General features: G+C 39.0%; 1 protein-coding gene across 2 annotated transcripts in view; it reads right to left on the reverse strand.

Annotated features, from left to right (window-relative positions):
• Window positions 1–5,106: 5,106 nt before the first annotated feature.
• Rab28 (RAB28, member RAS oncogene family) overlaps window positions 5,107–11,780 on the reverse strand; it is an 81,261-nt gene continuing 74,587 nt past the window's right edge. Inside the window, exons 7-8 of one of the 2 annotated variants that reach the window (XM_015481966.2) lie at window positions 7,229–7,322; window positions 5,107–6,050 (exon numbers count right to left, since the gene is read on the reverse strand). In XM_015481966.2, coding sequence (XP_015337452.1) covers window positions 7,233–7,322 — 90 coding nt within the window. In that variant the 3' untranslated portion in view covers window positions 5,107–6,050; window positions 7,229–7,232. The remainder of the gene's footprint in view (window positions 6,051–7,228; window positions 7,323–11,780) is intronic. The other variant, XM_015481965.2, reaches the window with a different exon arrangement.

Below are 11,780 nucleotides of genomic sequence, written 5' to 3' on the forward strand. Positions count from 1 at the left end.
GACAGAGGAATTCACTTTTCTTTGATGGAAAAGGCCACAGAGGGCCGCTGGGGGGTGTGGCACCAGAGAGTGACTTAAAACCCATAGGTAAGTCCATTCTCTCAGCTGTGTGTGCAACAGTTTGTGAGGCCGCTGAGGTAAGCTGTTGGAGCGATCCACCAGGTGTTGGGAGACCAGGGCAGCAGCCAAGGAAAACAAAAAGGGGTCTGAGACATGGCATCCAGGAGTCCCCACCATGTGCAATATGTGGGTTCCATGTTCATTAAGGACTGAGGGCAAAGGTGAGGGTGGCTAAATGTGCATGGGCAGTGCCCAAGACATGTGTCTCCCTCAGTCCAACCCACAGCCCCAAGTCCGCTTCCCTCCACAGTGTGGGAGGCCCAGGAACATCCAGTACAACTCAGGATCAGGACTTGGAAGCAAGTAGTCTGCCCTTCCTCGTTTCCAGCTCTCCAGAATGGAAACCTGGTGTCATGAAGGGCCAGACATGGTTCTGAGCTCAGCCCAGAGGGCCCTGCCCTACTGACAGGCTCACTTCCTGCAGGGAGGGTGCTCTGGGGGAGGGCTCCCTCCAGGCTCTCCTGCAAGCCCTCTTTCCCCACCCAATATGTTCTGACCACCCCTGCATGCCACGTTCTCCACAGATGGAACCTCTCCTGACACCTTAGGTGCCATGGCCTTCCTGGCTCTTCTGCTTACTCCTCCAGGTTGGGGGCCTCCTGAGGCAGACACCAGGTCTGCACATGCTGTGTCCCCAGGGTGTGGCCTGAACACCATGATTTTGCTCTCTGAAAAATCTTAACAAATAATATTCTCTCTCCTAATTTCATTAGCTTTATATCCAGAAACAAAGGTTTACAGTCACAAGGCAGAATCCGGCCCATCCTTGGGGCTGCTATTCACAAAACCATTGCTGTAGATGTAGCATGTTCTCTAGAACAGAGAAATGCCTTGTTCTAACAAAAATGGTAAGACAATGTTTGAAAACAGGCAAGAAAGTGACTTGAGAAAGAAACCCATTTTCTAACAGGCATGAAGATTCTGAATGGGGTAAGAGTGGCCCTGGCCACACAGAGGAAGCTGGCCAACAGAACTTGAAAAGCTGGATTAGACAGGGCATATGCCCTCTAACTGGTCATCAGTTACCACTACTCCTTACTGTCTTACACGCTTACCTGCTTTTTATTCCTGTGATTACATGGATAACCTCTGAAGGCATGAGTCCACAACACTGCAATATGATACAATGCTTCAAAAGGAATCCTTTCCATCTTTGGGAAGCAAATGTTTGCAAGGTTCTTTGTTAAGCTGGATAGAAATCTTCATAGCTTCTCCCTACCCATCTTATTTCTGGGTACTACAGGTCCTATAGCACAGATACAGCCTTGCCCTAAAGCACACTGTCTGACCTATTTGAATTCTACCTTCAGAGTCTCTCTGAGCCCTTCTCTTTTCCACATTAATTTAGCGTGAAGTCTTCCTTCAACTGTTTCATAAGACATTGAGTCCCCTCACTGTAATCAGAATGCACCTTATTTCTTTAAAGAGGAACATCCATAAGGCAAAAAATACTGTAGGCCTGGCCTAATCCTTTGCAATTCAGGATGCAATCCAAAACCCAGCTGCACCAGCATCCTTGGGAACTCATTACAAATGCAGAACCTCAAGCCCACTGCAGACCTACCCAATCAAGATTCCCAGGTGACTCACACACACAACCTACTCAGAGGAGAACCATCTTCACCTTATGTAGCATAAGTCTACATGAGCTTTTGAAGGTTATTATGATATCCTATTGGCCTTGTTTCCTCCTATCAGACATACCTGCTTTTTTCTACCCTTACTGCTAAGCTGCATCTTATATATTATTGTTTTTTTAAATATTTTTTAGTTTTAGGTGGATACAATATTTTATTTTTACGTGGTGCTGAAGATGGAACCCAGTGCCTCTCACGTGCTAGATGAGCACTCTACCACTTGAGCTACAACCTCAGCCCCATTATTGTTTTATTGAAGCATTTAACAGTCTTATTACATTTTGGTGAGTTCTGCATGTGGCTACAACTAAGTTCTGAAGGGGCAAAACACATCACGTTAATCTGTCTTTGATGTCAAGCAAAGACCCCAGTATGTCATAGTTGCTTGTGCAAGAAGTAATCAAAAACTAGAGACACTGAAATGACAGAGAAAATCAACATATCCAGGTATGGCATGATCCAGGGCTCAAGCACAGTGGCAGGGATTTGGACTCTTGACCCCCATCCTTTGGCATCAGCCCTGTCCCTGGGGAGGCTCTCTCTCTGCAGCCTCACACTGGCTGCCAACATTGCTCAGAGCTACATGTTTTTTTATTCTAGTCCAGTGGGTATAGTGTTCTGGAAACTTCTGTGACAAAAGCTTTTTCCTTTTCTGTTTCAGAAACCTCAGCAAATTTCTCCTCTGGTTTCATTAGCTCTGATGGACTGATCAGCTCAACTCTGGGCCAACCACTGAGGTGAGGGGAGAATATCACCTAATATGCTGAAACCAGTAAGGATCCACTCTCAGAGCAACGAGTGGCCAAAAATGGAGAAGGAGGGCTCCACCAACAATTCGGGAAACTGATGTTGGGAGGAGTCGTGACATGGGCACCAGGAGGCAGCGGATGTCTGCCCTGATGTTTAACAGCTCTGCCTCTCAGGTTCCTTTCAATCTCACAAGTGCACAGGACACCCAGCATCTCAGCCACCACCAGTGTGGGTTATGGCCCCAAACTTCTCTGTTTTCAAAAGGTACACAATTATTATGCTCCTCTGCTTGTTTCAGTAATCAACTTTAAGGGCCTGGCCTACCTCCTCCTGGAATAATGAAGCAGTCACAGGAGCTCTTGGGCCACTCCAAAAACCACTGCAGAGCGGTCTGCCACACATAAGAGGGTGAACTTGAAAGGCAGCATCCAAACTTGGGTGGAAGACTTTTATGTTTTCCAAAAGCTCAATAAGCAGCAAAAGTGACCACAATGTGTTTGAAACTTTATAGCATGTGTCTTCAGGAGACAAAGTGCCTCAAACTACAAAGTAATCATGGGGAGACTTGTAATTTTTTAAATTAAAAACTGTTAGGCAGGAGAGGTAACAGTTGAAGTAAAACAAGCACGAATTCTACTTTTTGTTTCAAAAATAAAACCCGAGGTACGAGGAAAATTGTAATAATATGGAATTTAGAAATAGGCTTTCTCTGCCTGATGTTTCTGTATGTTCATTATGCCTGCTTGCCTTGGCCCAAAAGGCTCTCAGCGAATGGCCACACTTAGCTGAGAGACCCAAGGTGGGAACAGGGAAGGGGTTCAATTTCTGACTTCAGGGGGAAGATTATCACCAGCTCCTTTGGACACACACTGCAGGTCGAGGTGGTCAGCGTGAGAGCACAGGTGGACCAATACAGGACCATGGCCAATTCTCCAGAGAACCATAAACCAGACCTGTTCAATGCCCAGGAAGGATGTCAGTGGAGCAGGGCATCTGGAGAGCAGATAGAAACAGGTCCCAGTTTCTTCCATTATACCTCAGAAGCATTTGGGGCAGCTCCTGGCTTCACCACTGACTCAAGGAGGGCTCTTAACTGTCTCCTCACTTATCCTCAGCTTCAGTTCCCTCGGAGAGAGGGGCCAATGATTCCTTTCTCACTGATTGGTGTGAAAGTAAAACTATTCATGTGACAAGTGCTAGAAACGTCCAGAACTGGCCATTCTAGAAAAGTCCACAGAGGTCATTTTTCCCCTGCCCCCAACTCAGTCCCTTTCAGTGCTCAAACTTTATAAAATACACAACTGAAGAATTCTGTTCTCATCATAGACCAGCAGCATTGAGCTTGTACAATTGTATGTATGTATAAAGTCACACCTTATAGTACTGCAGTAGCTGTCCTGGGTCAGGAGAGGGAAGCTTTTCAAAGTCCTAAAGTTTTCACACAGATATAAACAACACAGAATGACCAAAAGGAACTTGGTCCCATTCCTTACTAAATATAAAACCTTGGACAAGTTAGTTCAGTAGTGGGCTTCAATCAACCACGGCATTTAAAATAGCAGCAACAACAATAAACATGTCTCCTACAAGACTGTAAAGCCTATGAAGGTTAACATCTCACTTATTCAACTTTATATTCTCCTAAAGGCCCTGGTTTGCATACGTTAGGAAGATGTTGAAAGGAAGGATAAACCGAACTGTGTGAAGGGCTTAAAAGGGTGCTAAATTATTATAAAAGATATAAGGAAGTTAGATCTAGTACCTAATGAGTTACAGTCAAAATGTTTAAGTCATCTTTAATTTAAAATTTTAAACTTAATTTCTTTTCTAGAGATAGATGATCTACCCAGTCTAGCACTGAGCTTCCATAATCTCTGGCAAGTTACTTATTTTGTCTCCTTAGCCACACAAGGATGTGAAAGAAGTTTTATAAAATCCCTCACAGCTCCAAAATCAAATGTCCAAAGCTTCTGCACACACTGTGGCAACTTTCCTATGAGAAAGGCACCCTGCTAGGCACTGCTAGGGACACGAGAGAGAAGAAACACAGAACTGCCCTTCAATTAGCTCATGACTTATGAAACAGTAAGAGAGGGAAACGAATAGCTCTGGTTTAATACAGCAAGGGTGGTGGGCGCCTTCTAAGAGGGAGTAACATGGAGCTGTCAGCTAGCTTTGTACAGGAGTGGCATCCATTCCTGTTTCACTGTAGCAAATACAGGGTACCCATCATGCCAGGCACCATATCTGAACACAAAACACATCTACGATCAAGACAAAGAAAACTGCCTTCATGGTGCCCAACGTCTTGTGGCAGGAGACAGACAATGGGGGCGCAACAAGAGGAAACACAAAGCAGACAGAAATGAGTTCACAGTGCTACTTGCACAAAGGTCTAAGAGTAGCCGAGAAAAGATAGAAAGGTAGGATGCGGCTGTCACAGAGCTTCTGAAACGCCAAGCTGTGGAATTCAGACTTTAATGAATTCAACAAAATAACCTAACAACTCCAAGTCACTGGCTATATACTGAACTTCAGAGGATCACTGACCATGTATTCAATTATAATTTTTCTATAGTAAAAAGAAAGATGGCTGAAAGAAATTTTTAAAAAATTTAATTTAAATAAATTTATTTGTGAGAGAAAAACATCTGAACATCAGGTACAGTCTGATCCACAATGATCTAACAGGATGTTATAACTCATTCTGGAGTACTCTAATACAGTTTGTAGGGAAAATTCCATGTGGAGCATCAGCTGAACACTTATTAAAATTCATAAAGCCATCTAAGCTGAGCATAATACAATACATAATGACCATGATACAGTAATAAAAATACAATATCAAATACTCACTACTTTGTGAGTTACAAACTATAGTATAAACAATTTAGGCCCCTTTTTAAAAAATGAAAAAATATTTCTATTACAGCCTTATTTCAAGCATTTTCAGTTAGGTACAGCTTTATATATTTTCACTTAAAACAGATAGCAAAAGAATGCCTTCTTAAGTAAGTGCAGGTAAAATATGTGACTTGTTTCAATATTTGCACTCTGAAGTATACTATGACATGTGAGTTCAGATAAGAGAATGAAACTGTGTTGTGGCAAAATTCTGGCTGATGATCAAGACTTGGACGGTTTTCACATTTGGTTAAAAAATTTCACGTTGGGGAAAAAAAAAAGAAGAAGTGAGGATATAAGGAACCAACATCATTCCTTTCAATGAACCAGTCCAATTCCAGAGTGGGCTTTCCGTTTTGATTTCAAAGTGTGTGGTCCCGAAGTTGAACTCCTTCCAGTCAAGGCACTGCCTGTGGCTGAGAGGCAGCACTTAGTGATGAAGCGATGGGGAGGAGAGTGGGAACTGAACTACAGAGATGGTCACTGATAAACAAGCTCCTAGATGGCCCAGGGTGGCCAGCGCTCCAACCCAGGAGGAAAACACGCTCACTGCACTGCACACATGGAGCTCCGGGGTGGGTGAACAGTTCTTGACATGGAATCCTGGCTGTAGTTTACAATATCTGCCTTCACCACCCTCTGTCATAAGAGAAAAGAGTTATTATCGGTACATCAGAAAGAGCTCCTTACAGTATATTTTTATTTTCTGAACTTTGGTGAACCCCTGATGATAAACATCATAAAAGAAGCAGGAGTTGATACTGAAAGAATCAGTCAGAACTAATGAACAGCTGTGTTTTTGGTTTTCTTGTTTGTCTGTTTCTTTTTTTAAAAAAAGGCAATGGCAACTCAGTTATTGAGTCTTTTCTGGTTTTATAACATTAATTTGCAGTTTTCACAGACTCATAAAAATGTGACAGGTCAACATGAAAAATTAAACCCTGATCATAATTTAAAAGAATCAAGATAAATCATTTACACATACTTTAATTCATGATTTTTTACCATCTATTAAATATTTCCATAACCAGGATACTCAGCCATACCTCCTCTTAGAATGTTTACAGCGGTCTGCGTGTCAGTAAGGAGAGGTATGCTGAAGAGGACTGAGGAAGAAGGCAGAAAACTTTTCTAGTTTTAAACACTTGCCCCCTAAATCCCTAACTTACTGCCAAATAATTCACTATTGGATTGTGAATAAAAATAAGGTATAATGAGGAATTTAAAAAATGACTTCATGTTCATGTTTTTAAAATAATTCAATCTAAAAGATACTTTTAATTCTTCTCTTCTTTCCACTAACCCACATGTAAAGAAACATCTGAAACAATGAATTTATCAAAATGCCCTAATATTTATCTCTAAGTAATAATTTAAATTAAAACAAATCCTTTACTGATTTCAACTCTTTAAGTCCGCACATAGAAGCAGACAAAAAAGGCCAATTCAAGGCAAATTTGAAAATACTCTTTCAATTCCCAGCTATGTCAGAAAAAACGGTAAGGAATGAATAAGAAAAGAGCTGCCTCCACTCTCCACTTCACTGCACGTGTAATAAACACAACCATGAAGACAAACATGTTTGAAAGTAACTGAAATGTTATTTTAATTTGTTCTCAATTTCTTATTTAATTTTTAAGTCTTTTGACAAAAAATCAATTTTTCAAAGTTCTAAAACAGGACTTATGCAATATTAATTTACAAAAATGTACAATAATCATCTGAATTTCCCTATTCAAAAGGAATAAAGAACAAGATAGCATTCATTGGTCATCCCCTCCCACCTCCCCAAATTCCAATAATTTATCCATTAATACCTGACTATTGTACTGAACAGATTCTACTCTGAGAAGAGCTGGTATGTTGATTATCTTCTTCCGGATACTTCACTATTTCTGCCCTGACAATATGCTGTCAATTCCGTACAATATAAACAAGATGAAGGAGAAAGAATAAAAAAGAGAGAGAGAGAGAGGGAGAGAGAGAGAGAGAGAATGAAAAGTATGTTCAATGACTGAAAACAGAAGGGAACACCAAAGTAGAAAAAGAAGATTAACATATAAATTTAAACATGTCACAAAAGAAACAGCAGAAGCATGCAAACAAAAAACAATAGGAACAGAGACCCAATAAACAATACTCTTTATAATTCTATTTAAATATTGAAATAGATATGTACATTGAACTTCCCAGACATGTAAGTTCTATTTTTACCCCACAATCATATATAACATATATAACGCCCAGTATATCAGAGGACTGTGAAGACTCATTGGGCTTTTCTACACTAAAGTACAGTAAGAGAATTAATTCCATTTCCTTTGACGCACATTGCTGAGGATCTTATGTGCCAGTTACTCTCTGCTGGGAACACAGGGATAAATTACACAACTATTTGTCATACAACCCAATGCTTTGCTAGTGGACCTATGCTGTAAGAACACAAAGGGAGGAGTAATTAGGCATCTTTCAATGCAGGGCACGGAATGAAGAAATTAGAGGCGATTTTTACATTTAATAGTATTTGTTACTTGTCCAAAATTTCCTTTTGAAATTACTCCTCCACCCCTCCTAACCCTGACCTTTGTACTTCCAAACTAATGTTCAAAAATAACAATTGTGAGACATGTAAAAAAATATATAGAATATGTATTGTCTTCACAAATAGCAGCCCATATTAAGATGCTATAGCTATTGTTTTCAAACATCTAAGAGTTTTGCTAAGTAAAAATAATAAACTACACTATAATGTTTTTTAACTGCTTCAGCCCTTAGGATGAAACAACATGCATGATAGAGATAACAAGCTTCCCATTATTTTTAGACTTGAAGCTATCCTTGCTTTTCTGTATGTCCACAATATTTTATTTCAGAAAATCTTTCCTTTGCACTAGAATCTATAAATATATTAACACAAACAGAAACGAATCTTGATATGGGCTGCTGTTTGTGAAGACACGTATGAATAAAGATCAGGTGAACAATTGAGAGTAAATTAATAGGATGCTAAGGCATATGTATGTATGCATTACCTTAGGTCAGTTCTGCTTAAGTTCTCTAGCAAACAGTATTAACTTCTGGACAAGATTCATGATTTACTAGGTACTCAACTATGGACAGAAGCACTCCTAACCACCAGATGAGGGCTAAGGAGGGGTCCTCAGTGAACTGTTGAGCACCACCACCTGGCCTCCCTAAACCTGACTGCTGAATGTCAAACTATGAATTACAGTGAAGAAAAGGGAATTTCTAATCAGTAAGCAACTCATCAATCCAACAAATGTTGATTTATGCCTATCCTATAAACAACCAGCTTACTGAACTATGCTGCAGACATTTTGATCAGAGTACCTGACTAACATAAATGACTTTGGTTTTCCTCATCCATCTTATAAAATTAAAGAAGAATTAACAAGACAAGGCAGCATCTTTCTTAGGGGTCTTGACTTGATGACAAAAATCTTTGTATGATGTTTCTACACTGTAAGCCATAATGAAGGCTACGGATTCAAAACTTAGCTTTCTATGATTAGAAAAATTAATTTCCGTGTCATAAACTTCATGGTAGGTGGTTTCACAGCAGCTGGCTTGTTTATAAGTCATTTATTGATTTTTTTCTCAGAGAAAATATGGTCTACAAAACACTGACCTTTATTTTTAGAGTCAGAAAGTACACTTTAATTATTCTCAGCTATTGGCCAATGGAGTAAAAATAATGAAGTGGCTTTAGGAGGAAAGGAGCCTTGTGGGTGATCAGGAGCTTACTTAACTCTGACCTTCAAAGAGCATTTGCAAGTGGATACTGGAAAGGGAAGTGGTAGAGATCCAGAGCCTACACAAGAAGCAGCCTAGGGCTGGGCTAAAAGGTGAAAAGATGATAGATGGATTCATAGGAAGGCATTAAAGATAAATTTAGTTAACTGTATAATTGTGCCTTAATCTAGATAGTATCTACCTCAGTAAAAGACATGGTTTGTCATACCCAGAATATGGAGCAATATTTATTACAATCGCTATTCTAGGTATTGTGAACATTTAGATAAATAGTGTGTGATCTCTGTTTTTGAGATGTGTAAGACTAGGAAAAAAAACAGATGTGTAAACTATTAAAGAGTAATCTGGTTGATATACAAAGTATAGCAAGATTACAGATTATCATATGCAGCATGGACACAGCATGTTAATAGCATAGTACTTTGCACAGAATATAAACTAAAATAAAAGTTACTATTGTTCTTCTGTGTAATGGGCCATTATATGCTACCAGTAACATTCATAACTTTGGGTAAGTTATTTCATCTCTTTAGTCTTCACAAACAACTAATTTATAAAACACAAAGTTTATCCATGTGGTGTCTAAAATCCCAGATAGTCTTGAAATTTTATTTAAAAATAAATTTAAAAGGTGAATAGGAAAAAGAAAAATAGGGTATGATGGGGAAATCCATTAAGCAAAGTTCAATACAGGGGTATGTACAAAATGAGTAACTGTGTTCTTTAAGGAAGACAAGTGGTACTTAGAAAAGGGATTTCTGGTACAGTCCTCAAAAACACTGGAGAAAATGATAAAAAGATTAACATTTGGATAAGAAGGATCGAAGTTCTCCCAGGGCTACTTAAAGAAGGTTGATATTCAGGTAAGTGAAAAAGCAGGGAAGTCTTAGGACCAGGCCTTCAATGGGCATTAGTGTTACACAGCTACTCGCTAAGATGTTAATGAAGACTCAACTGAAATCTAGAGCATGCTTATCACATGCTAGGTCCTATGTAGACACTGTCATATACAGTATGAAAATGATCTGAGGAGACATCAATGTACCAGACATTACAGAAATTTTTAAGAAACTAATGCATACCTAATTAAACAAATTCTTAGTTTATTAACTGACAAGAAAAATGCCAAGGCTAACAATGTATTTACAACCCTTAACAAAAGCATATATGGCAAAACTTCTATGCAATTAAGATTTAAAAAAAAAAAGATTGTGCATTCATCACAGGTTATCCAGTGAATTATTAAAAAGCTAAACACTGGACTTTCTGGAGAACAACAGTTAGAAATTTATTTTTCCCCTGAAGCTCTATTTTTCAAACAGAAACATAGGAACAATCTGAGAAACCAGAACACCTGTTAACAACAATCCCAATTTTCACACTACCTTAGAGGGAAATATTTGTGGGAGGAGAAATATTGATAAATAATGCAAATAAAATTATTAACTAAGTTAGGGATTGTGAGAAATGCATCTATAACGTATCTAATTGTTTAAATGTTTTCCTGCTCCATTTATCCTGAAGCTCCTTGAAGATAGGCACTTTACCTTATTCATCTCTGTTCACAGATTTTAGTATGCTCCCTGGCAATGAACAGACTTTCAAAATGTTTGCTGCATTAATAAATCGCATTCATTTTCCTTTCTTCCTTTCCCTGTTTTGTTACAAAACTTATAAAATGTGTTGATAACCTGACTTTATGATTCCCACACAGAAGCAACCTGGGTTAGAACTAAAATATCAAAATCCCTTTAAATAACCAGTGAATGAAACTAATACGGAAACCTCTTTATAAATGTTTATGTCAGAAATTAAATTATTACTACAGCATCAAATCCCATGTTACATTAATTTTCTGACATTAATTTTCTCCTCAAAATAATATAAAATACTCTCAAACATTACCTTGAATCCCCTCAAGAAATGTTTCAAATATGGAAAACCTGCAGAATTTTCTCCCCCCGCCCCCGCAAACAGGACTTCTTTCTTTCTTTCTTTTTTTCTCTTGTTTTCTCTCTCTTTTGAGATGGGGGTTCACTCTGTTGCCCAGACTGGTCTTGAACTGTGAAATCCTGGGCTCAAGCAATCCTGAGTGCTAGGACTATAGACACATGTCACCAGACCCAGCTAAAACTTCTTATTCCTTTAAGCGAACTTTCAAAATTATTTCACTGAAAAATATAAATTGTGAAATTAATAACTGAATTGGCACCTCTACCAATTCATCAGGTTTAGGGAGGGATAATGAGTCTTCCCACTATACATAAAGAATTCTGAGACATGATAGATAGAGGAGGGCTCAGTATCTTACATTTATCTTTACATTCATGAATTAAAATCAAGCTCCACCAATAAACTGAAGACAGAATGAAATCTCAAAGCACAGTAAACAAGGGGCAGTGTGCAGGGAGGGAGGGTAGAGGGTTGTTTAGTTAACATGTCCAACATCTCTTTAGTTTAAATATGCCTAGGTGTTAAACACTCCTCTAAATCAAGAGTAACTGGATGCCCTTGTGACAAGAGGGAACTAAGAAAAGTAAAGTTTTCTGGAAATTTTGCCTTTTAAAATTTTTCCAGTTCCTCCTCTTTGGCGGG

This window comes from Marmota marmota, unplaced genomic scaffold, assembly GCF_001458135.2.
Source record: "Marmota marmota marmota unplaced genomic scaffold, marMar, whole genome shotgun sequence".
NCBI classification, from domain to species: Eukaryota; Metazoa; Chordata; class Mammalia; order Rodentia; family Sciuridae; genus Marmota; species Marmota marmota.